This window comes from Agelaius phoeniceus, chromosome Z (assembly GCF_051311805.1).
Source record: "Agelaius phoeniceus isolate bAgePho1 chromosome Z, bAgePho1.hap1, whole genome shotgun sequence".
Taxonomy (NCBI): Eukaryota; Metazoa; Chordata; class Aves; order Passeriformes; family Icteridae; genus Agelaius; species Agelaius phoeniceus.
This window is the reverse complement of record NC_135303.1, coordinates 68,790,505-68,818,138: the sequence shown is the minus strand read 5'-3', so window position 1 is coordinate 68,818,138 and position 27,634 is coordinate 68,790,505. Positions and strand designations below refer to the sequence as shown.

General features: G+C 42.8%; 1 protein-coding gene across 1 annotated transcript; it reads right to left on the bottom strand.

Moving 5' to 3' along the window:
- Nucleotides 1-27,634, bottom strand: TMEM174 (transmembrane protein 174). Its single transcript, XM_054652573.2, has 3 exons — nt 27,063-27,634; nt 5,039-5,264; nt 1-3,541 (listed from the first exon to the last, which is right to left on the bottom strand). Exons 1-3 carry the CDS (start codon nt 27,628-27,630, stop codon nt 3,439-3,441), a joined length of 897 nt encoding a protein of 298 aa, XP_054508548.2. The 5' UTR covers nt 27,631-27,634; the 3' UTR covers nt 1-3,438.

Below are 27,634 nucleotides of genomic sequence, written 5' to 3'. Positions count from 1 at the left end.
TACTGATTTTATTTATTTATTAACTATTTTATGATCAAAATCGTATAAATAGAGTTATATTAGGAAAAATCCCAAAAGCCCACGCAGGGTTACATAGCTGAAAGTACAGACAAGATTCTATCACTATGACTAGAATGCAAGACACCTTAAACTATTAAATCCCCAATATTCTGCAGGTCTGCAATGTGGGAGAATGCAATTTTGCTTAAAGAGCACCATCTTAAATTAAAAATGGATTGAGCAAAATCTCAAATACAGTCTTCCAGGTGCTTTCTGAAGTTACATCAGTATAATCTGGAAGGGCTGTGACAGTTGCCCTTGGTTGAAGGCCAAAAAGATTTGTTCTTTCACTCATCATACCGCAGAAAGAATTCTTAATGCTAAGAAGTGAGTTCATGTGATGGTTATATATCACAGTAAAAACAAACAAACAAACCCTCCAAAATCCAAACATACAAAGAAAACACACACACACCCAGCAACCCCTCCAAACCTTGTGGTTAAAACAGAAAAAAAAAAGGATGAAGGTAGAAGGTGGAAGGAAGAAAAGGAAGTAAAAGCCTTTATAATACATGTCTCTGTTCTTAAAATCCATTATCAGCACTCAGTACAACAAGGGACTGTTACCACCCTGGAGTTTCTCAGAAGACTCCCACAGAATTCAGCCAGAATTAATCTGATGGGTCAAGGTAATTTCAATATAGCTATTTAAACTTAATATCCTCTTTAAAGAGAAACCCAGGATTCTTCCAATTCTCTACAATGAATATAGTGCAGCTAGAAGTAAACTTTAAAATCAATATGCAGTCCACAGTGTACCCTTCTGAGTTTCTGAGTTTTCTTCCATTTATTCTGTCTATCTAATATCTAAAATAAAGATATTATTACCTAATGAAATTTATGCTGGGGGGGGGGGGGCAGTGGGCAGGAGGAAGAGAAGCAGGAAAAAAATCTGTGGTATCTGACTGAAGGAATTTTCTTGGGGTGGGGGAGGGTGACTGGGCAGAAATTTTGACCCTAGTCCTGCAATTGGATCCATCAAGCCTGACCTCTGTGCTACTGCAGTGCCTGCTGGGTTCAGCACAACTATGTGCTAAGTTCAGGGCTCTGTACATGTGGAACTACCTGGGGAATTGGGACCATCCAGTTTCCTGCTGTGGAGGGAGGATGAATTCACCTCTGTGTAAATTCCAGAAAAGAAGCAAGACACTTCCATAAAATAAACTTGCATTTATTTTTAGATCCTCTGTTCTCTCACTCAATCCCATAGAGATCATGCTGAACACAGCATGCCTCCCTTTCTCCAAATACACGCACCTCCCCTTCTCCAACTACCTGCTAACACCAGGCCATCACTGCTGAAAAACAGTGTGTTCCAGATTTCTCTAATGAGAAAAACCTCACACAAAGTTTGCAGTCACTGTTCAGTGGCTGCTGCTGCAGTTGCTAATCCAGCTTTGAGTCTGTTTAAATGTTGCATCCCAAATATGACCTCTGTCAGTGTCTTGTTCATCACTGTGCAGGACAGTGGTTGTTTTGTACACCCCCCCCCCCCCCACCCCGCTTTATTTCTTGGCAACTTCTAAGTGCACAGGACAGGGAGGCATGCACCTGCTGGTCCATGCAGCTGGACAATGTTCTGAATGCACATCTCCATCCAGAGCTGTCTCCTGATTGCTAGAGGAGCTGCACAGAAACTCTGAGATTTCCTGCTAGCTGTCAGGTACATCAGGTTGGTGTGCAACTGTCTGTGCTCAAATGCCAAGCTTCTCCAGCTCCCAGGAATGAGATCTGGCAAGAGCCAAGACAGCTGCATCAACAAGTAAGAGAAAGTTGGTATATTCCATAATGGATGCCTGCTTTTAGCTGTGCTGTGCCAGGAGACTGATCCACAGGCACACCAGCAGTGCACTGCTTGGTTACCTGGGACAGTTACCATTGCCCTCCGGGGCGTTTTGTGTGGTGCCCACTCCTGCAGGTGAGAGCTGAGATCAGCTTTTGCTTTGAGGGAGATGAGCAAACCTAATGGGATCATCATAGGGAAATACTGGCTTGTTGCACTTCTTGGCACATTCAAAAGCAGAACCTTAAATATATGTGGAAAAACAAAACAAAAATGTAGGGACTTGTAGCATCGTCATTGTTCTGGGGTTTAAAAAGCTCCTGAGCTAAGCCTCTTTGGATCTTCATTCTGGATTGCAAAATTTCACAGCTAATACACTTCATCTTTTGTTAAATACAGCTGTAAATATATTTCACAGAATCACAGAATATTGTTAATTGGAAGGGACCTACAAGGATCATCAAGTCCAAATCTTAAGTGAATGGCCCATTTGGGGATCAAACTCACAGTCTGGGTGTTCAGTGATGCCATTCTCTAACCAAATGAGCTTATCTCAAATTGTTGTGGATTCAATGCATGGAACCAAGCTGAACTTGAGCAAGTTTACTACCGCCTACAGTTGCCTAGATACTCTGGGGGCAACCTGCAGCCTGGGCTGTGTGCCTAAGACCACATTCAAATAAGAAGGGACCTCAGAGGTGTTTCCCACAGAGTGGGGTGCAGCAGCTGTGATTGTCAAAGTCCTTAACAGTGGCAGGATCACACATCTCTGTCGAGGCTTCAGAAAGATGCCATTTTCTTTAGTGATATTAACCTCATAGTTATTAGGACTCCTGGTGGGAGACTGTGCTTTGCCTTCCATCAGGTGGGGAAGGGAACTGAATTTGATGCATGCAGGGTGTCTTAGAGATCTTATGTAAAAGTTGTCATAAGTCACTATTTGTTTTCTCTGTTCTGAGATGCTGTGGTTCAAACAAGATGCTCTAAAAAAAATGCCTACAGGACTGGGTTGTGCAATAGGACTGGTTATCCAGCTAAAGCAAGCTGAGAAAGTCTAATCTGTAGACTGGACTTGTTAATGAGTAAGCTCTTCTAAAGAATCAGACAAAATTAAGACATAAAATGCACTTTCATGGATCAGACACTTGAGTACTTTTAAAGTTTCCCAAGCAATCAAGAATGAAAATACCTCAACGAAAAATCAAGTATTTTCTAAAGATGCTGAATGTCCAGGAGCAATCATGATCTTCCACAAACATCTGGTGCATTCACAGTTCTCCCTGGTTTCAGCAAGTCTGAAAATCAAGCTTCTTGTTGGGGAATCCTAATATAGATTTGGATCCTTGAGTTTAATACCTTTGCTATTAATAGTTAGCCATTGAATAATTAATAGCTCTGCTATTAAGCTGCATTGCCAAGGGCTAACAAAATTTGACAGAGAAAAAGGAAAGGGTCAGTTAAATATCTTCAGTGATACTGTGTATGAATATCAAGAACTTGCTCACACTGTCTTATCACACAAGTGTTTAAAGAAAAGATTTTCTGGGATTCTTGCTAGCATCTCCTAGGATTGTTGTCTCTTGTCCATGATGATTTTATGAAGAAAAAGGGTATATTTCCTCGTAACGTGGAGGTGACAAGTTATTACGGGCATAGTCTTCCAGCAGTCCTTCTGGTTCATCAGAACTGTCTTCTGACCTGAAAAGAGGAAGAGGAGCAGATACAAAAAGAATTTACCAGAGCATTCAGGTAATTTCAGTGTTTCATCCTCCCAGCCTTATCTGGGAAAAGTACTCCTGGCTTATGGAGAAAATGCTATGAGATGAAGTTTTACTGATATTCAGCTGTTTGCTGTGGTTTTTTCATGAAGTTTAGAAGTGTCAGGAGGTGACCGTTGTCTCCACCCTGCCCATGCCTGTCACTCATATTTGCTGAGAACAATAAGTTAGTCAGCAGTTTTTGAGAAATACTTTGATAAATGAACTAACAGTGACTTGTGTTGCACAGAGGATATAATTATGAGTAATTCCTATAATTAGAATATTTTTCCTTGGAGCAAAGAACTATATAAAATAATTTTGTGTACAATTTGAGCAGCTCCATACTGCTGTGCAACATGACCAATATTGTTTATACCTCAAAACTAGGAAAAGAGGAAGAGCTGGAAGGTTGTTTCAGTGGGACAGCAGCATGTTGTGACCAGGTGTATTTAGGAGGGAGAGCATCTGGTACCAGACTGATTCTTGCATTGTTGCAGAAATGCTGTTTGTGTGCTGACTCATGTGTTACGACTGAGTTTAAATGGAAGTCTCTGGCCCTACATGATACCTTTTCCCAGTCTTAAAAATTGAGAGCCAGATACAATTAAGGGACAAGGGGTTTTCCCTCGGTATTTAGTAAGGATCCTTGTGGTGCACCACTTCACCAAGGTGGGATGTGTCGCAATGCACCCCCATGACAGATGGTGTATACAATTTATAGACCTTAAAAATCAGCATATCTAACAGGGGTGCCCCAATGGGAGGCCTGGATGAATGGTGTGATATTCCCCCATCTGTGGAATTCCCCCTGCATGGGCCAAATCTCTAGTTTACAGGATGTGTTCTAGAGAGGACCTTGGTTTCCAAGACAGTGTAGGGTTTTCTGGCCTCCGACCACCACCACAAGGCCTTTAGGATGTTTGGTCTCCTGGCCTGGCAGAATACTAGGGCTATGCTAAGTTATCAGACTTATATAAAACTTCTATATATCCTCAGTATTCTTACAAGCATGCTTGCTAAGAATACTGAGAATATATAGAAGTTTTATATATATAAACATATATATTTATGTATATAAGGTATATTTAAAAAAAAGGCAAAAAATCATCTTGGTATCATACACATAATAATCAAAAGGTGGCAAGATAAACATAAGAAAACCTCCACAAACAGGAACATACATATCTTAAAAAGTAACAAGAGGTTTCGTTTACTGAAAACCAAAAGGCATTTATAAGTGAATTTAAATTGTATAAAAACACTTTGCAGGAAAAGTATGTTTCCTCACTCAAGAAAAATTCCTAACCAAGACAAAAAAAAGCCTGAGAAGGATAATACCCTGGACTAGCTGCAGTTTCTTATGAAAACCACACATTGTACTTAAAATATTCAGAAGCCTGTGTCCAAACACACTAAGGCATTTCAGAAGATGTACCTCTGATTCCTGGAATTCTCTGCAGGATAAGCAGTGTAGCTCTCATCTCCAGTAAAAGCCAGGTTGTCCAGGGCGTAGGCAGGGCAGAAGTGAGGAGAGCCCGAGGCGAGAAGTGGCGAGGTGCTGGGGGGAGCAGCAGCGCAGCAGCTGAGCCCTGAGTGAAGGTGGCTGGGACTGACGGCAGCGCCTTCCTGGGATGGGTACGGCGGAGGGATGTACTGTACCACTGTGGCACCATGGAAAGTTATAGGCTGGTTAATGCCAGTGAAGACAAAGGACTGTCCGCTTGCAGCCTGGTCAAGTTCCGACGTATTTTCCTCTCTTTCTTTACAGGGCTTGCACGTAAGCATGTTAAATTTACAAACAGCAATCAGAATAAAAGTCACCCCGACAGACAGCAGAATAGGCCCTAGTAACTGAGTCCACTCCAGGTGTGTAATGCCATCATATTTTATCCATCCCATCACAGTGAAAGTGATCCCCACCAGTCCCAAAAACACACCTGAAAAGAGCAGAGTGGTGCCAGCTTTATCCCCATCTGACACCAGGGCATCAGATCTGCTTGGCTGACAAGGAGTGACAGAAAAAACATTCAAGGAGAAATCTTCTACATTGTTGTTGTTGTTTTGCTCCATTACTGACTATAATGTATCCTCTCCTTCAAGAGAAAGGGGGCTTGTAAAGGACTTGGCAGAGCATTTAAAGTCGAAGGTTCAGGTTAGTTATACAAGAACTTTGTGTGTATATGGTTAACAGAGTCCATCATGTGAAAGAATAAACTTTGCCTGAAAGAACAAAGGTCTGGGAAGTGAAGCCTGAAGCGATCACTAAAGATTTCTTGAATTACCACCATCACTTCCGAAATGGATTCACCCCTGCATGACTGCCTGTCTCCTTATGTTTCTTCTTCTTTAATTTAGCACCCATGATACCGTGCTCATTCTGGATAGCAGAAAAAGCAAGATGAAGCTCTTGCAGCTTTTCCTTGGCCCCAGCTAGCTGATGCATCCAACATATGGACAGCATATGTTTAGTCAACAGCAGTGAAGAGATCCTTGCTCTCCACTTCCTGCTCAATTTTCTGCAGGAAAATTCCACATGGCCATTGCTAGGAATGCTTTTCCATGCTCTGAAGCGTGACATTTATAGTCATGCCTGGACCTCTGCTGCAGCTCATTTTGCAGTTCATGGTTTAAAAAAATATCAAAGTATGCTTTCTGATATTTTTCTGGGGCAACCAGGAGGTGAGCAGGAGGGTAAGTGGCAACAGGATGGTGAGTGCTGAGAAGCCTGGGAGAACTGTTGGCTGTGGAAGAAACATTATTTCAAGACAGCCAAAGCTTTTCAGCAGGTTGAAGTAGTAAAATTACCCTATAATTTCCCCTTAATTCTGGACATATTTTGCTGTAGGTTTTAAGGTTCACAGAGAATAATGCCCAAATACCCTGAATAGCACATCACTGCAGGAAAGAGAAAGAACCTCCTGTAATGCTAAACGTGACAGAGTGAGGAATCTTATCCTGTACTCACAGGTACCTAGGATACGTCTTCATATCACAATGAATTGTTCTGCTGAACTCATGTCTCATATATTAAACAGACAGATTATTGAATTTTGAAAATTTCTGTTTCCAACAGTTTCAGACTAAAGCAATTCCTATTGAAAAGTTCTGGTAGAATGTCTTTGTATAATTCCTTAAGGAGGAAAAATCTCCAACTACTCTGCCTGTTTTGACTAGCATGGCAGGGTACTACACACAGGACACTGATTACTGCTTGGGCAGTAGGACACGTAATTTCCTGCTACCAGCAGCTCTGGGGAAGCAAACTTATCCTGAAATTTGTAAAATTAAAAATAGCTCTAGAACTAGAAAATTTACCTTTTAGACTGTTTCTTCAAAGTCAGTAAAAGTGCCTTTAGTCTACTGTGCATTCACATCACACTGTGTGACAACAGCTCTTTCCTGGAAAGGGCGATTCACCAAATTTGGCACCTTCAGAACTGATGCTGAATGCAATTGCAGATGTTGTTCTCATTTTTAGTGCACAGACCTTGAGGAATATTAGTGCTGGATTCCTTAAAAAAAAAGCTGTGAAGCTTCCAAATGCAGCATTATTAAGTCACCCCTGTTACCCAGGGTGTCAACAAATTTTCTGACAAATACACTCAAGATCAGCCTTTACCACAATACTAAGTCTGGTCAGGATTCTCTGCACCTCTTGAGCAAAGAGATCAGTCTTGCAATGCAGTGGTTTTGTATGATGACAACTAAACTAGAAAGTGCTGAAATACTACATAAACTGTCCTTGCACTGGCAATTATAGCTGAAGTCTAAATCACCTTTAACCTTACATTTGTTAAACTTAATGGAATGAACTGTTACTGCTCTTTACAAGTCAGGTTTTTCCATACTATGAATCATCCTTGCCACTGCTGCATCTTTCAGGCTTTCCAACATCCTTTTAAAAGCAGCACTATATTATAATAGCTGTCCAACTAATAGTTTATACAGATGGAGTGTCACCTTGCTCCTTTCATTCATTCAAGAACTCTGCAACTGCTATTTGCAATGGGATCATACTGGAGCACTTCCTCAATCCCACAGAGTGGTCCTTAGATCCTGTCTGGAATCAGAATTTTCCAAGCTGGGTGTTGTGTCATCCCACAGCCATCTCTTTTCCTCTGGTCTAGGACATGACTTCATGTGTTGAGCAAGTGCACAGTAGAGCTGGAGAGCACAGGATTCTTTTTTTCCTTCCAAACCGACATGCCACTTGAACTTTTAAAATAGGATGGAAAACATTCTCTATTTGCTGTGCTGGGATCTACATTAAAATTACTCCTTTCCCTGTAAACTGTCCCCCTCTGTAAGACAGCTTCCTCTATGAATCCCCATATTTCTCCAATTATTTTCCCAGAGAGTGGTAATGCTGCAGTCAGGCAGCTGTCAAGGTCTTAAGAGATTACTGGATCACACTGATTTTTTTAGGACCAGTGCTTTTCTTTGCAAATAAGTGTGTGTTCTGGGGACTCACTTAAAAATGTCAATTTACCAAATGCATCCCTTTTACCTGGAATAACTCCTAAGCAAAAGAGTTTTGTGAAACCAAGGAAAATTGGTTGGAGTGAGGTTTTTTAGAATGAGTGCTGTTTTCAGATCTCAATACAGTTCTGTTCTCATCTGCTTCAGACCTTACCCTTGAACACAAGCACTGCTTTGCTTTCTGTTCTTGCACCTAATTTTCTATTACCAGGGGAAGTAGTAATAGAAAATATTGCCTGCAGTGCTTGCTGCTGGAAGCAGGTGCTCTGCAACCCCTCAGTTCTCTAACCTGTTTGATAAGTCATTCTAGTGAACACTGACAGGCTATCACTTAACCCTTTTTTCTTCTCCTTATGTTACCTCTTTTACACAGTTATTCATATTATCAGCCTACTATCAGTAGGAAGGTTTTATTTTCTTACACGCCAGTTATATAAGCAGGGACTTAGTCAAAGAACATGCGAAAGAAGCTGCACAACACAGGGTATTGCACATTGATTAGCTTTAAAATAAGTAAGTACAAATTATCAGTCCACAATTTAGGGAGATTAAGGAGTGAGTGGTTTGAGTTAGTGGGATTTTTCCTAGAGGAAAGTAACTGCAGATGGTGTCTTTAGTGGAAAACAATTACACATATAGGAGCAGTACATGAAGAACCACTGTGAGTGGGCCTTTCACCCCTGTACTACTGCACTGCCAGCCTCAAAGCACAAATAAATTGTGAGGAGCAGGTTCAGCCAGCTGTCCACAACTGCATTTACCAGCAAGGTGGCTTTATATGCTCCCGAAAATATTGTCTTGTGAGCAGGCACACCAAAATGAAGGTTTTTCCATGCCTAATTGTTGAGATGCATGCATGCGTGATAGAGGGAGGAGCACTGAAAGTCTGGCATGTTCGGTGCAGAATGTGGAGGTATTGGCACTACAAGTCATGACTCTGAAGAGATAGGATGGAAAAGGGATAAATGAATACAGCAACACAACCATAAAGGGCAAAGATGGGGTGGGTGCAATCACTGCCTTGTGATATCAAGTGCTGCTATCACAAAAACATAGCAACATTGCAAAGACCCGTGCAATCTCAGTTTTTCAGATGAGTTAACTGTTGATTTTTTTAGCTGCTGTTGATGTAGGAAGAAGGACTTTTCCTAGAGAAAAGGTATTAATTTATATTTTTGTGAATCTCTCATATGCAAAGGATTGCAGTGTTGCAGTTAGAAGCAGAGCAGCATCAGTGCAGGCAGCAAGGAAGAAAGACCTTCACTTAGAGAGGCCAAGCAACCCTTACCTCCCACTTTGCCTGTTTAAGTAAGTGTGAATCAGTAACCAACTTGATTTGCTCACTAGCATTTGTATGTCAAACACTTAAGCTAACCTTAGAGTAGAAAGAGGGTTATAGCACCATTAGTGGGACAGTAAAGTATCTCACTTCCTCAATAAAAATGCTATTCTGTATTATTTTAAGCTACTTTTATAGTTTTACAAGGTGTTGCTTCCTTTCTAATACAGACATTTCACTCCTACTCCTCACATCAAAAATTCCTCCCTCTACTGCCATTCACCCAGTGGTAGCCTTCAGTGGTGAGGGCAGACTTGCTAGCCTCTTACTCACATTTTCTGACCTTGCTGCAACAGATTTCAACAGCACAGTCGGCAAATACTGTGGCACTGGCTATGTTAACCACTGCAGTGCTGAGCACTTCGTGGAGGGCCACCTAGCACATCCACTGAGTTTTCAAGTAATGATTTTCTAAGTCAAAAATAGAAGATGCTAATAGAGTTGTAAACAGATCTATTTCCTAAGCATCTTCTCAAAATCATAGAGAGATAAATTCCGTTTTCAATCCTTGTTTTTAGAGGTAACGCCTTCTCAGGATGCCATGTCTGAAGTCAGGTCAGCAGCTTTCTGAACCACGTGAAGACTGCTTTTTTAGAAATGAAGTGATCCACATTGAAGACTCTGCAGTAGATGATCAAAATACAATAACCTTGAAGGAAAACAAGATTATGTTTCTGTTACAGAGAACTCCGATGAATCAACATATTCTGCTTGATTTGTCTGGTCTCTTGGGTACCTCTTGGGAACAACCAACTGAGCAAATTGAAGACAGCAGAAAAGGTTGATACTTTTTCACTTTACTACCAGATGCAACTGATTTTTTTTGTTTAAGATGGTGAAATATTTCCAGATTTGTGAAAACACGTTTTGATATTTGGCCTTTTCAGAAAATGAGTGTTCTGGATAAAGAACAGGATAAAGCTAACATGGGCTTTGTTGCATGGGATATTTCCAGTAAAATACCCCAGCTTCTGTTCTTGTTATATGATAGAAGGATAATTTGAAACAGGCTCCTTAGACACATGCAAAGCCATGTATCCATGAATCATACACGGCAGTGGGCCCCACTGTTTAAACATTAGGAGCAAAAGCTTAAAAAATAATCACAAAGATGGCAAACTACAGTTTGTATTGCAGATTGCATATAAGGAGAAACATCCTTGAAAAACTCACTAGGTAAAAAACGTTTGAGAGAAGAGAGGACAAAATGCCTACTGGCTTTTGTGGATTCCCTTTCTTCATACAGACATTTCCAATGGCTGAGTCATGCCAGTTTAATCAGCTCCTACATACTAAATCCCCCTCTGTGCCGTGTTTGCTCATTACTCTGCATGCATAAGCCCCTCAGCTCTACTGCTGGCTAAATACACTTCCCTCACTGGCTGGTTTGTTTTTGTGTGGCTGCACAAAGAGCTGTCCTGGCATAACTGAGGGAATGACACAGAATTGGAAATAAATGGCAAATGCAGGAGCTCTTGAACATCTCTCTAAAGCAGTCAGCAGGTGAGAGGCACGTTCACAGCAAGATGACAAAAAGGCAATCACCTTTCCCTAGGCACAGGAGGGAATTTAAGTTCTTAATTCATAGTCTGGCATCCTGTTACACTCAAGTTCTCTGAAATTCAGCATAGTAGATGACAAGTGGAGATGTAACTGGGGTCCCAATGCACACAGCTGTTCAGAGACTGAACTGAACAATTCAGAGATCACTCTTGCAAAAAGTTTTAACGCTAGCAAATACACCAGGCTGAACCAAGCCCAAAGCCCTGCCACTTTTCTGAGCACAGAATCCAATTTGTTTTTCTCAAACAGCATTCAGAGCAAGTTGTAAGATGTCAAAGATAGCAGCAACTCAGTTCTTCCTACTTATCTTTACCTACTACAAGCTAATCCTTCAGTTTGGGAACAGGTGCAAACAAACACAAAATAACATTAGAACCTCCACCCTGAACGCAGGCCACTATCACTACCCTAGGGTTGCAGCAGGATGGAAGAGCTCAGAGGGTTGTATTTCTGAAGGATCTGTCAAGTGTTATGTCATTTAAAAACATTTGTTGCATGGGTTTGCACGAAACTGCCTCTCCCACATCTGCTGGTAAGTAATGTCTGCAGCTCGAAGATAGCATTGCTTTGTGGCACTCACTCTCACACAATAAGCACTCCTTGTATAATCCATGAATAATGATATAAAACAGCAGAATAATCCCCCTGAAACCAGTGGTTACCACAGTTAAACTGTTAGCCTATTATCTACCCTCAGGGCTGCCTTTGGGCTCTTAACTGCAGCTAAAACTGATTTTCCTAGGGATTATACTTACATAAGGACCAGAGATAGCCTAAATATGGAGCGTTCGTTACCAGGCAGACCAAAAGGTAACCATTGAAGCTCTTCATAGCATCATGGCATCTTCGTAGCAACCTTAACATCCCTATATGTGAATGCTCCTTGAGTACTTGTAAAGGCCGTAACTCTGCAAACAAGTATTTTCCACAAAAGTAATGCAAAAATAGAAATAAAAACACTTCCTAATTATTTCTTTCTTTGAAGCTCCAAACAGATTTAATTAAAATAATCAAAAAAGTTGGTTTCTACTTAGCGGCTTCATTATAAAAAGAACAGCTATAAACAGAAACTGAAGCTGTAACGGAACAAGATGAGAATTTAATGTTCTTGCAGTGAACTCCCTTCAGACTACTTTAGCAGAGGCCCAGGCTTCTCTAGTATTTCTTGAAATCCAAGTTCATTGTTTATTCTTCCTGATGAAAAATTAGACACAGCCAACATTACTGCTTTTATTATAAAATGTAAATAAATTCAAAAATTGTAAATCTCTGTGTACATTTTATTAAAAATTAAGTGAACTGTCAGTCCTTTAGAAGCTGGTGTCAGATGTGGCTAAGGAAACAGATGAAAAAGATAAGGAAGAAGATGGTGAATATTCATTATTTGTAATTGATGCTTTCTCTTCATATTTTGGTGGCGATTCAGAAGAAAGGTATAGCATTGGTAAAATATCTGAAGGTGAGCTGCTTCCAGAAATTGTATATACGGATTCATAGTCTCTAACAGCAACTGTTCTTTCATCATCACCAAGCTGTGCTCTATAAAACACAAAACTATGTGTTAGCATAATTCATTTATCTACAGTGAGTGAAATTTGACTTGATTTATATAAACATGAACACACTTCCTAAAATCCCTGAAGCAAAGAACTTGCATAAGCATTAAGATTTCATTCTGTGGGATACATTATGACTCTTCATATGAAAAGTCTATAATTTCAGAGGGGAAGGGCAAAACAAGCTCCCTTCTAACCTTTCAGATCACCAGTCACAGCCTGGCTTATGGGTATTAGCTGCTTTTGGCTGTGCTGTTTCACAATCTTACTAAATCTTCTGATCCCTAGCTCCTAATGTATCGTCCCTTTTGTAGTGTATCACATACACAGTCCCCTTCCTTTATGAAAGACAGTTACTAGACTTAGAACTGCATCCAAAACAAATCACTCTCCCTAGCCTTTTGAGATCTTACATGAAAGGCAATCAAACTTTTACTAGGCATTCCAGCAATCCATGGCAGACTGAACATGACCATATTGCAAAGTTCCCAGTGACATTCAAGGTGAACAGCCAAGTACTCTGTCCTCCTCTAACAATCATAATTGTATTAAAATTGGTTGAACCCACATTGTTCTGGTACTTTGCTCATCTCACCCTGGAGCTGGCCCTCAGCATATTGCTTCAGCTGCTTGCCAAGGAAAGGGAAGACCTGCTTGCTCCTCATGATTCACTCCCAGAGCTGACTCATACATCTGTATCCATATAAATAGTGAGTCACCTCAAATACAAATACAGAGCACAGTCACCTCATCTTCAATGCTGTTACTGGTCTGTGAGGGTTTTCAAAGGAGAGGGAAATAGTACAAGACAAGTGCTGAGGTGCTATGCAACAGATTGCAGGAAAAATGCAAGCAGTTCTGGGATGAGACCATGACTCAGCTTACTAACAGCTCTCATCCAGCACAGGCTGCAGCACTGTGTTTGTGTTTGCTCAGAACACTGAGCAATGGATTGAAGAGGCAAATCACCTTTGTCCAGTAGTCACCAACATGTGAAATGTGTATCCCCTGCCATATCTGGGATCTTCAACCATGGCATTGTTATGAATAACGAGGCCAATTGCTCCTCTTCCATGAAAGTGCTGAGGAAGCAACTTGCACGAGTCAAGATGCCCTAACTGCCAACGAGTGCTGAACCACAAGAGAGCAGGATTGAGGTAGTATCACACTCAGAGGTGGCATCAGCTCAGCAGGTCTCTGTGAGGATGCTGGGAAGCACGGAAGGGCACCCACTAGAGCATCCCCATCAGAAAACACCAAAGGGCAAGGTCAGACATTCTGGGCTCAGTATCCAAGCCTGAGGTGTTTTATCCATTCCACTAGATACTATCCCAAAAAACTGCTTCTTTGTGTACATGTGTTCACAAGACAAAGAAATGCACACAAGCATTAAATCATATCCACATGATGTTCCAACAGGATGGTGACTCCACCACTTCTCCTCAGGAGCCTGTTCCAATGCTTTACAAGCCTTCCCACAAAAAAACCCTTTCCTAATAGCTAAGATAAACCTTTCCTGGCACAGCGTAAGGCCATTTCCTCTTGTCCTGCCACTTGTTATCTAGCAAAAGAGGCCAATCTCCATCTTGTCACAACCCCCTTTCCTTTTCCTTATTACTCTCTTTACTTGAAGAGAGTAATAAGGTCAAGCCTCCTTTTCTCCAGACCGAAAAACTCCAGTTCCCTCAGCAACTCCTCACATGACTTGTGCTTCAGATCCTTCACCAGCTGTGCTGATCTTCTTTTGTCACACTCTCAGAACTCTTTCTCACCAAGAAGGACCCAAAACTGAACCACACAATCACAAAAGAGCCTATAGGTTAGAAGGGATGTTGTAGATCATCTATTTCCAACCTCCCATGCCTTGGGCAGGGATATCTTTCACTAGACCAAGTTGCTCAGAACCCCATCTAATCTGGCATTAAACACTTCTAGAGATGGGACATCCACAGCTTCCCTGGGCAACCTGTTCCAGTGTCTAACCACTGTTACCGTAATGAAATTCTTCCTAGTATCTAGTCTAAAATTTCTTTCAGTTTGAAATCAATCCCCCTTGTCCTGTCAATATACGCTCTTGTAAAAAAAATACACTCCTCTCCTTCTTGTAGGGTCCCTTCAGGTATTGGAAGGTTGCAATTAGTTCACCCTGAAGCCTTCCCTTTTATAGGCTGAACAAATCTGATTCTCCTAGCCTTTCCTCACAGGAGAGGTGCTGCAGACCTCTCTCATCTTGGTGGCCTCTTCTGGACTCACTGCAACAATTCCATGTCCTTCCTGTGCTGGGAGCCCAGAGCTGATGCAGCCCTGCAGGTGGGGTCTCAGCAGGGCAGGGCAGAGGGGCAGAATCCCCTCCCTGGCCCTGCTGCCCACCCTGCTCTGGATGCAGCCCAGGACACGTGTGGCTCTCTGGGCTGGGAGTGCCCATGGCTGGGTCATGTCCAGCCTCAGCCACCAGCACCCCCAATTCCTTCTGGGCAGGGCTGCTGGGATCTGTTCATCCCCAGCCTGTGCTGGTACCAGGGCTGCTCTGACCCATGTGCAGCACCTCGCACTTGGTCTTGTTAAAACACATAGATCACCATGGACCCAGCTCTCCATCTTGTCCAGGTCCCCCTGGATAGCATCCCATACTTCAAATCTGACAACTACACCACTTGGCTTGGTGTCATTTGCAAATCCATTCGTGTATGTCATTACTAATATATTTAATAACACTGGTCTGAATATGGACCCCTGAGGGACACAACTTCTCACTGAAGTCCACTGGGTCACTGACCACCACCCTCTGGATGTGACTGTCAAACCAATTCCACTGAACAGTCCACCCACTGAGTCCATCTCTCTCCAGTCAAGAGAGAAGGATGGTGTGGGGGACTGTGCCAAAGGCTTTACAGTAAAATAAAGATAAATGACACCTGTAACCCTTCTCTTGTCCACTGATGCCATCACTCCACTGTAGAAGGCCACTGGCTTGATCAGACAGGATCTGCCCTTGGTGCAGTTGTGTTGTCTGTCCTGAACCACCTCCCTGTCCTACGTGTGCACAGCTCTAGGGGCATCTGTTCTGTGATCTTCCCAGGCAGAGGTGGGGCTGACGGGTCAGTATTTCTCAGTATTCCTCCTTTCTACCCTTCTTAAAGGTGGGTACAATGTTTTTCCCTTTTTCCAGTCACCTGGGACTTGCCCTGACTGCAGTGACTTTTCAAGTATCAGGGAGAGTGGCTTGGCAACTACATATGACTGACATCTACTGACAATTCCCTCAGGACTCTGGGATGCAGATCATCGGGTCCCACAGACTTATGTACATTCCAATTCCTCTGATAGCCATGAACCTGATCTTCCCTTACAGTGGGAGGGACTTTGCCCCCTCAGTCCCTATCCTGCTGTCTATCCACCCCTGAATGGGAGGAGAGGTTGCCATTCAAGACAGAGGTAAAAAAGTTGTTGAGTACATTGGCCTTCTCATCCACTGTCATAATTTTCCCAGCATTGTTTAATTGGGAGATATCCTTTCTTTGACCTTCCATTTCTGGCTAATGTACTGTACCTGTAGAAGCCCTTCCTGTTATTCTTTGTGTCCCTTGCCAGGTTCAGTTCCAGTTTTGCCTTGGCATTCCCACGACTTCCCTACACAACTGTGCTTCATCTCTAAACTCTTCCTAGGTCACCTGTCCTGGTTTCTTTCCCTTAACTTTGACCAGCAAATTCCTACTCAGCCATGCTGGTCTCTTGCCCTCCTTGTGATTTCTTGCTCCTGAGGATTGCCAGCTCTCATGCTGTTTGGAAGAACTGAATAAAGATCTGCCAGCTCTTTTCTACTCCCTTGTCCCTGAGGGCAGTCTGTCAGGGGATCCCACAGACTAGGTTCCCAAAGGACTGGAAGTCTGCTTTCCTAAAGTTCAAGAGCTGAACTTTTACTCCTTACCCAAGCCCCATCCTTCAGGGCTGCACACTCCAGCAGTGCGTGATCCCTGCAGCCCAGGCTGCCTCCAGTCCTGGTGCCCAGTTAGCTCACTTGCACTGGTGACCAACAGATCCTGTACCACATTCCCTCTGGCAGGGCTGTCTGTCACCTGGCTCTGGAAGTTATCCTCCACGCATTCCAGGAGTCTCCTGGATTGCCTCAGCCCTCCAAGCTACTTTCCCAACAGCTGCTGGGGTGGCTGAGTTCCCCTGCAGGCCACGACCCTCAGGCACAATGCCTCCTGTGCTGGAGCAGGAAGGTTTGGTCCATGGGCTCCCCTTGGTCAGGTGGCTGTAGCAGAGCCCAGCCAAAGGTTCCCTTTGTTGCCTCAGTCTCTGACTCCTACCCACAGCTTTCCACCTGCTCATGGGTATTCTTCAGGGACAACTCTTCACATTCAATCCACCTCTTGCTGTAAAGAGCAATCCCTCTGCCTCTACTTCTTTTCCTCTCTCTTCTGAACAGCCTTGCAGCTATTGAAAGTCACACTCCAGAAATAGGATTCATCCCACAAAGTTTCCGGAATGGCAACAAAGTCATAGTGTTCCAGCAGCACGGTGGCTCACAATTGCTTCAGTTTGCTGCCCATACTGTGTGCATTGGTGTAAAGGCACTTTAGCTGAAATGCTGGCCATGTTGCCTTCCTAGAGGAACATCCCTTAGTTCCTTTGAGATAGCTCTCAGTGTTTTCCTCCTGGCTTCTGTTACCTTAGAAGCCCTTGCCTCAACTGCATAAGACTGCAAGCATGCTTCAGTGTGGCCAGCACACTCCAGATTCAGAAGCAGAGGACCCCTGCAAGCATCTTGTTCTTCTAATCTTTGCCTCCCATCCCACAGTTTGCCAGCAACAAGCAAACTGTCCCCCTGCCCTTGAACAGAGGATTTAGATGCCCTGGTCCCACTGGCCACACTACTGTTTATTTGGATGCAACTGGCTGCCTTGGCCACTTGGGCATACTGATGGCTCATCCTTAGGTGCTGTTGACCCCCATTCCCAAGTCCTTTTCTGCCAGACAACTTTCCCCATACTCATCACTAAGAGCAGTGATGATGCTTCCAACTATTACCAAACCAGTTATATTTCTGTAAGAGGTTTATGCAGCAGTAGGGGAAGATGTTGGAAAATTCTTTTAACATATTAAGTGTACTACCCCTATATTCATGCTAATGCTTAGTTTTGTCCCATACAGTGCTTAGTACAAATACAGACACTATTGTGGTCTTGTGTTAATTCCCTACATCTCTGACTAATATGTCTTATTCTAGTTAATGCTTCCTTATATCAGTGACTAATATGTAGTAGCTGATATCTTAGTTTTGAGAAAAAGGATTGTATGTCAGAGCAAAGAACAGTAAGAGAAGTACATTATGACCTGATGACTGATTTGAGACACTCTCAAGGAGAAATGATTCAGAAGATCTGGAAGCATATCCAAATAAGTCCATGGAAATAATATATATATGTATTCAGCAAATGTGATGAATATGTATTAGTTTCAGGAATATAACTAGGTCTGTTAGGTTACTGAGCAAACATGATATGTGGAGAATTACCCAAGCCTCCAGCACTGCTAATAAAATAATGCTGGCTTTGTAACCTAACAAATTGGTCACAGAGTTTATTTCCCAGTTTCCAGTGACACAATGTTGCACACACAGCCTTGTGAATTAAAGTCATTAAATGATAGTCCCACATAACTTACTCACAGCTGAAACCCAGGCTGATGTAGGACCATTCTAAAGATATTAATTCAAGTCCTTTTTGAATCATTAAGGGCCTGAAAATAAGTTAGGGACTCTAAACATGTGACACCTAGCTCTGACTTCTAATGTGTGGCCCTTGCAGTGACTTCTTTAACCCTCAAGTTAGCAGATTAGTGGTGGCAACCCAGAGGGGAAAAATAACCCTGCAAGTTCCTGTGGCACAGGCAAGTCTTTGGTAAGTTGGCAGCTCCTGCTCCCCGAGTCTGGTGGTGTCAATAACAGGCAATTCTGTTATAATCCATGTATGTAAGGAATCCCTGCAAGGGTAAGGTACAACATCTTTAAATGAAACTAGCTTTGCAGCCTCCCTTATCAGCATGCTGGAGCCTTCTGTGATATCAAGGAATCCTTTAATCTCAACACATGGCCACAGCAGGAAGAAGGTAATCAGCACCCCAAGGCCTCACTTCTTCAAGGCAGAGATAAGGGACATGGGAGAACTGAACACACTGGCAGATAAAGCAACTTTCCCAGGGTCTGTGGGCATGTGTCATAAAATATTTGCAGCTCTGTTTCTACAGAGGCTCCTAAAATCTGGCAATATGCATATCACGTCACTACCACACTGCTGTCAATGGCATCCTCTCTTGGACAATCTGTGGAAGAAATCTACTGTGGGGCATTGATTTAAGAACTTCAGAAGTTCTTTCCAGTCATAATAATAATTTAATCCTCATAAAGGACACTCTGCAGTTTGTAGCTCCCCTAGTATACAACAGTATTTAAATGCCAATTCAAGTAAAGTATCTGAAGTAAACTGAGTTATGCACTAGAAAACTTTGTCATGCCTAGTAGTTAATTCACAGTGATTATATAAGAGCAGGGTCTTGGAAACCTAAAGAATTCTTGGATACCTCAGATTCCTAAAGTCAGAGATGAATAGTCTTACCCATCAGTGAAGATAGAGTGGTATGGTGGTGGATTTTCACTTGTAGGCAAAACACTTGGCATAAGACAATGAGTCGCAGTTGGTGACATAGGGTCAGCAAAATAAGGAGGTGGTGGGGGTGGGAATATCATCACAGCATCACCTAGGGGAAAGAACACCAATTACTACCTCTGAAGAACTGAGCACCTCTGGTTATATTAACAGCATCCTATAACTTTTACTTGCCTAGCTTTTAAGATGAATTAACCCATATACAGAATTGATACATTCCAGGCTGTTGGAGTAGGTTGGAGGTACATTCTAAATAATCCCAAAATAAGGTACATTCTAAATAATGCCAAAATAAAGATGCAGCATATTTATAAATGAAAGATTTAATTTAGACAATACAGCTGACAAGGGGGAGTGTTTAATCTAGCTAAAAACCACAAATATGGTTGGCTGTCTACAAGAAGCCAAAGTGCAAAGCACACAGTTACTGTTGAAACATTTTAAGGATAGGAAAGTATTTTGTTTCCCTCCCAAAAACAAAATAGTAATTCTAAGTTTTTCCATAAGTACTGCAGTGCTGTAACAGAAGTCATTAATGACTCTGAGAACTGATTTTGTGTGCTGTGACAGTTTCCTTACTAAAGTTACTTGTAGTTCAAGGCACGCTAACCACAACTATTGATACACAGTTCACTACATCAATAGTACAGCAAAAAAATCTACCAATTTCCACTCTGTAATTGAAGAGTTTAAACCCATAATTATATCTCTTACCGACTGAGGATGTGGCCACAATTTAAAAATACAGGACATTGGTTACAAATCAGAATCTTCTGTTTAAGGGGTCAGAGCTCAAGGCTAAAATAGATCTTAAATATAGTCATAGAAGTCTGATCTGCAGTGTCAATTACACAGTTTGAGAAGAGAATTGGGGTTAGACTTATTTGTGTCAGGTTATGTTGCTCTACACAGTCAGACCTTACTTTTTATGCCAAAGAGAGATTTTCTGCCTTTTTGAGAAAGGTAACTGAACTGACCATACAGAAAGCATATGAGACAAAGTAACATTATTCTATTTCATCTGTCCTGACATGGCAGAACTGACATGCTGAGAGCTCATATTAAATAAGTAATTATAATAAATAAGTAATATCCAGCCAATTAAATTATTAGTGGAAAAAAAAACCCCACCTAATTCCTAGAGTAAAGTTCCAACTCAGTTTTTTACTCACCTAATGTAACCTGAAAAGATTCAGGGCTCTGAGGATGTTGTTCACTTTCACAAGATTCTTGGTTGAGATATAAGTTTTGCTTCTTTTTAACATGAGCTATCACGAAGAAAGACAACCCAGTGAGCACAATCAAAGGTCCCAAGATTTGAAGTGACAGGAATCCACAGCCCTGGAGGTCTGTGTCAGAAGTGCCAGTGTGGTTGAGCTGTATCGTATGCCAGCCAGGGCTGCAACCAGGAACCCAAATGCCCAGGATGCTAATCAACATTCCACTAGTTAAAAAGAGGAATCCAAATATGAGAAACTGGGCAAACTGACAGTTCCCACGACAAAAAACAAGGCTGTACACCTGTTCATTTTGCAATTGTCTTTGTCTTATATACATCCTGGCCCTTGATCGTGCCAGTAGAACACAAGCCAGTCCAGTTACAGCCAGCACTGGCCCAGCAGCCTTAAGGACCTCATTACAGTCACTGAAGCTTCCAGATGGACATGACTGCAGAATAAAGACTGAAAGGAGGAATCCAGCACAGAGCAACACAGCTCCAAAAACAAAAAGGAAAAAAATAAGTTTCCCATGTTGTCCATTACCTCCTTCACCTCCTGACACAGGAACAGCCACTGAATACATTACAACAGAATCTCTTCAAGCAGATGAGTTGTTAGAAATAAATGGCAGCAAACTACAGCAGATCTGTGAACATGAAAATAAACAAACTGAAAGAAGAGAACCCAGCAGGATTAGCTACATTATATTTCTTACTTTCAAATTTGTTACTCAGCCTTTATTGCGTATGCTCCTGTATTTGCTGTTCTGCAGTACCTCCACTATGAATTACAGGGCCTACTCAAGTTTGCTGTTAAATGCCAATGGAAAGACAGAATTTGCTTTACAATTTAACTTAAACATACTGTAACTGCTGTTGCATAGCTAAATTGTTTCTTTAGAGAAATAGTCTTATGATTAATAGGACCTTACTTTGAAAGGCTGAATATTTGGAACAAGGACAAGTTAGCTTTCCCTGTCAAAAGGGAAAGCTACAGGAAATGTTTGTGCTGAACTGCAGAAAGTGACAGCTTGTGAGAGATATTATGTTAACGAAAATGAGCAATTACTACTGGACTTTTTAACCAAGTAAATCTTCTATTACATACTTTCTCAGAGCATATAAATCTTGATTCTCTTTCCACAGGCAGTAAAGACCTTTCTACTTCTCCCTTTAATGAGATTCCTGCCCTACACTACTGCAAAAGCAAATACTGAGATGATTTTTGGCTCAGTTCTGAAATAACAAAACAAAAAACATTCTGAAGACCAGTTCAAGTCTCACTGATTTCATAGTTAGAGTTGGTAAGCATAGCGCTCCTATATTTCCATTCAACTCCCCCTACTTCTGAGAATTTTGTCTTTGCTCAAAAGATCTTTAAAATAAATTAATGAAGGTGACTCCCAGAAGACTTCTGAGCCCACAAGACTCTAGATTCAGCAGCAAAATAGAAGAAAACAGTTTTGAGGCCAATAACAGCCCATATGGTCACATGGATAACCAATCAGCTGGATGTGGATTTACTGGGGCAAAGGAAGCCTGACTGAAAGTTAGGCGAGCTCCAGTCAGTGAGCTCTAGTACAAAAACCACCAAACTCCGCTGTTACCTACAAGGAAATTTCTGCTACTTTGCCACACTGGCCTACAGAGCCAGAGGGACACTAGCCACCAGATGGTGACTAGCAACTGTGCAAATCTTGGCTAACATCCATCAAAAGCCAACTTGAAATGCAGGAGAAGTTCAGACTATGGAAAATAACAAGTCTCATGGATAGACCACAAGAAAGTTGTTCCCTACGAAGTGTAGGAAGTACTTAGGCATGCTTAGGCTGCAGTGTTCTGACACCGCCCTCTTCCCCTCATCAGCAGTCGCTGATGACTGCTGATAAGACAATGACAGACAATTTCACCTATGTCTTGGGTATATAAGGACCGATACATATGGACTAGTGGAGTTTGCCATGGATGGAAACAGGGAATCAGCTTAGTTACTGCTGTTTGTTAGTTAACCTTCAGCCTTTTCTCTATCAGCTTCTACTGTCCTGTTACTAATTCAGATGACTCGAAGATAAAACATCAAATCAGATTGGATCATCCTTACATATGCCTCTTTTACACTTATTCCACAAGAAAAACAAGGTACTATGTGATTTCTGAAAGCAAACTGTTGAACATGTGTCAGCGAAAATAAGGTTTGTGTCACTCCCCAGTAACTGCAGTGCCCATTGGGATGAAAACAAAACACAATCATAGAACCCACTAGTGACTCAAACACACAATTATTTACCTGCAATGCAAGGCAATCTATTGAGTCACTACTCAGCCACATTTAAGTGTAGAATCCAGTCAAAGAACTGGCTGAGCAGATAGACGAATGATGAAATTGTTACACGTTCTACTGCTGAACATCAAACCAGGCCCCCAAGAGCACAGGAGAAAGCAGAGTACATCCCGCAGGTGAAAGGCTCAATAAGCAAAGCACAAGATCTGAGAGGCAAGGAAACACAGCAAGGCAGCCACTGAAGGAAGCAACCAAGTCTCTTAGCTGGCCATCTTCAACAGCAAAACTGAGGGACCAACCCTTAATGCATCCCATTACTGTGCACAGTTAACTTGTAAACTATGACTGCTAAGTGCTTCTTCAGTGTTTTGAATTCAGTCTACTGAGAACCTTCTACTAAGATAGGTTTGAAAAGCTGCTAACTGAGGGTCCCTTGGTAGAAGAGTCCAATTCACTCTGGGGGGGAAAAAAGTTACAAAGAGCACTAAAGATAGGACAGCGTGTCATGAAAAGAAAACAAAACCAACAAGAAAAAATCCTAAAAAAATTAACATATCCTGACTGATTTCAGACTGAAGACGTTTAGCCCAGCACACTTTGAATGCTGCATGAGCTGTAGTCAGTCTGAAGGATCTACTTCTGGGCAGAAAAACACAGACTGGAATGGTCAGCTCTTCAATTTTAGTGGTCCCTGCTAAGTTAATAAAATTCTTTCTGATAACTGTATATGCCCCATTCCCATAAATTATCATCTGAGCTGGCTCAGGTTTCCTGACTTACTAAGTGTACATAGCTGAGTGAAACACCTCTGAAACATACATAGACATAAATAAAATCCAGCAAAGCCTGGTTTCAAACACAACTGTCCTGAGATACTTTTCTGCTGAGGCACATTAACCATTATAACATCAACACTCTACATAGAACCCTGAATCCTTTCTTCACAGTTTGCTCTAGGGAAGAAAACATGGTCTTAAATACAAGCAAATTAAAACAAAATAAAATAAGGAAAAAAAGGTAAATTCAAATATATATCTATTACAAAGAAAAGTCTAGAGACTTGTCTTCCTTACTCCAACACAGTACCTGCTTCTCTTCCACCAATCTTGTTGTTATGAGATTAAGCTAAAACACATTAGAAATTAAGCATGTACACATTTTCTTCATTCTTTCAGGCCACAAAGAAGGAATATTCAGAACAGTCTGTTGTGGCTTTGGAGATGAAAGCCATGCATTTTATGCTGGAAAATCCAATGAAGGACTAATTTCCATTTACACTACCATGAAATTTTATCAGAAAACTCAAAGCAAGATTAAACTTATTTCCTGTGTTTCAAGAAAAAGTATTTTAACAAAGAGGCAAGTATTTTATTGTCTATGTGCTTGAAATACTGCCACTAGATCTCATATCTCCACAGGCATATTGATGTAAAGGCATTTTTCCTTCATATTAAACTCAAGTCTGAATGCAGACATGGAAATAACAGCTCAGAAGCTATTAGAACACAGTCCAGTAGTGCAGAAGCAGTTAAGTATGACGGGAAGAGGGAATTGGAAACATAGCTTATAAAGAAGTCTGGTTATAAGCTCAACTTAAATTATTTAGAGCTCTACCTTTTTGTAAGTCAGGCCTATGCCAGATATATAGAACAGGAAATAACTTCATGATTTCTTGTCATTTTTCTGTGTAACACTTGTATTACAACTTTCTTATTATGGACAACTCCACTAAAAAAATACTTCCACCACAATTCTTCTTGAGCCTTCAAAGTTCATATTTTCCAAGATTTCCACTGCAAACACCAGGGCTATGAATTTACCTGCCCTTAATCTTAGAAATTTGATAGCTTCTTGCAGACATTATGAATTCAGGAAGAGAATTAAAAGAAAAGCATTGTAAGAATTAAAACACTGCTGCCCCTCTGTTTTACCCTTCCCAGAGTAAGTCCCATTCCCCCTCTTGTTGCTTGCAAAAGCACACAAATAATTTCATGCAGAAGTTTCAGGTCTAATCTGTGTTATTTCAAAAACTACATACTCTGTCAGTTTTAGTCCACAATGGAAATTCCATTAGAATTTATAAGCCACTCTTTTAAAGGATTTGAATTTTTCCATTTCTGCACCTATGCTTCCAAGTTTTGAACCACTACTGGGAAGTTGCTATTGCCACTGTGCAATTATTTTGGTGATATTTTATTTTTTTCCCCAGGTTTCAAATTAAACCATGACTCCTTATTGGTCAAACTACATGTTAGGAAAAATGCTCTCAACTTCATTCAGTTTAACTTCCATATCAAAACATTAATGGCTCCCCATGTCTGAATTTCTTTCTTTGTTCATATCTGCTTCTGTACCCACACCATCTTCTTCATTAAATCCCAGTTTCCACCTGGACTGGACTCTTAACTTAGCATTCAGAGACACTCATCCATGAGTACAGATGGTTAAACTAAATTGCAATGTGCAACCTTCATTCCAACACTCTTCCCTCCCCATGATGTCTTTAACCACTTATTTGAAGACCTAATGGGAAATGCCCAACAGGATGTACTTTCAGTTTTCTACATTTAAGAAACAAAACTACAAGCTGTAACAAGTTCTGAGATGCCAAATACATGCAATTTGGTCTCTTATGTACATAGTTACTAATTGGTTAACCTGACAGTGCTCTTATCTCGAGGAACATAAGACTCAGATAGCATAAGAGATTTCAGGATTTAGACAGTATGGATAAAGATTTCTAAGCTAGGAGTGGATGCCACAAGAACTCTGCCCATAAGGGTCAAGAAAATTATTTTTTCAGTTTACAGTATAGGAAGAGTAATGCTGTGCAGTTATTTATGATCATTGCAGGTGGGGCAGGAGCCACCTGCGGAAGTACTAGAAAGCAGTTGCTATAGGAAATTCCAGACAGTGGGACGAATCCTGCCACTCTCCAGAGATATGTGCAACAGGGATCTTTCTTACCACACATCAGCACAAATCAGGGATTCTGACTGTGCCAGACAGAACTGCATTCTGCAAAGCTGCCAATTCCTGTCTCTGCGGGCTACAAGAGAAAAGCAGCTACAGTGAAAGATGGGCCCACAAATGTGCCTCACTCACATCACCAGGAAGAATAATGACACCACAGTCGGACAGGAGGACCCCAAAAGTCTGTTTAAACGGCGAGGAGCTTGCAAAGGACAGCTTGGTAACCCATTGACTGGATGCCATGTAGGCAACTAGGCCAGCACCTAGATTCAAAAATGAGCTCTGAAGGGTCCCATGTTTGTTGGTGGGATGCTTTTTACATGGCACACTAGTAGCACACAAGAGCTGCGGCAAAGCAGCTCCTATATTCTGGAGAACCTGCAGGGAGACTAGGCAGAAAGCAGACACATACTGTTAACAACAGAGCTGATGTTTTTCAAACACGTAACAGACCAGTTTCTGGAAATTCACAGGAAGGTCTATCCCAGGGGGCTGGGCTGATATATCTCAAAGCAGCAAAAGACACAAGACAAAAAGATTTACAGATCTTTGACCATAGGACAGGCCATGGAGACCATCAGGGAGATGCAGGCTCCAAAAGCTACCTAAAGCCATCCTGTCCCAGTTTCCTGAGGCTAGCCTAGGGCATTAAGCCAGGCAATTTAACGGGCAAGCAATTAAGCTCTACTCCATTTAGGGAAAGCAGCATTCCATGGCACACCTCTCCTCATGCACCAGCCCATCAGGCAGAGTCTATTCTAAGTCACTTAGTCTTAGTCACAGTAAGATCTTCAGGAAGATGAACCATGCCCCAAAAGCTGCCATGCATCCTGTCAGAGAGAGGAGCGATGCAGGGTAACCTCTCCATCACCTCTCCGTGATGGAGGAGCACCTGAACCTCCTCACCTGTGCCGTCCCAGCTGCACGCCAGCATCGGCCATCGGAGTACTACACGCTAGAATAACTGCAGAACCCCTTCAGAGATATTCCATCCTCCCTCAGGGATGGCTGAGGCCGCAGAGGGGAAGCAGTGTGGGAGCGGTGGGCTCTCCAGAGAGAAGTCAGGACACTTACACCCCAGATAATTCTCACACACACCGGTAAGAATGAAAACACGGGAATGGCGGCGGCCGCGGGAAGACGCGGAGCGATCCTGCCCGCCCGCCCGCGGCGGCCCCTCGCCCCTCACGGCGGCGGCCGGAGGACGAGCCGCCCGCGCCCCGACCGCTCCCGACCCCCGCGGGACCGGCCCGGGGCCGCCCATTCTCTCTCTGTCTGCCTCCCTCCCGCCCGGCCGCCCCGCCACGGCAGCACAGCCACAGGGACCCGCGGTAGAGAAAGCGCGTTCGGCGAAGGGCTCCAGGCGCCCGGCCCTTACCTCGCAGCGGAGCAAAGGACACAGGAGCGCGGCAGCCGCCGCTATTTAAGCACCTGCGGCCGACGGCGCAGGACAGGGCCGGGCCAGGCCCAGCCGAGCCGCCCCGGGGAGCGCGGGCGCGGCGGCACCGCCCCCACCGTGCCCGGCGCCCCGCCCGGCCGAGGCCCGGCCCGGCCTGGCCTGCCCGTGGCTCCCGGCGGCCCGGCTCGGCCCGGGGCGGCTGCGTCGCTGCCCGGCTCGGAGATCGCCCGCAGTGTCCGTGTCGGTGTCGGTGCAGCTCGCAGGGCACGGCTGTGGCACGCAGCTCTGGAGTCGGGTTTAGGTGGCCAAAGTCAAGTGTGCCCCTGAAATAGCCGCGGCTTCGAGGTGAGGCAGGCGAGCAGCCCCCCTCAGGGTGCTGGTGCCACGTTTCCCATTTCACAGAATCACAGAATATTCTGAGTTGAAAGGGGCCCGTAAGAATCCTCGGGTGCACCTCTCCAGTGAATGGCCCATACACAGATAGAACCCACATCTTGGCTAGAACCAGGCTCTGCTTCAGGAGCCTGTAGTAGTCCCTTAACAACATTTGC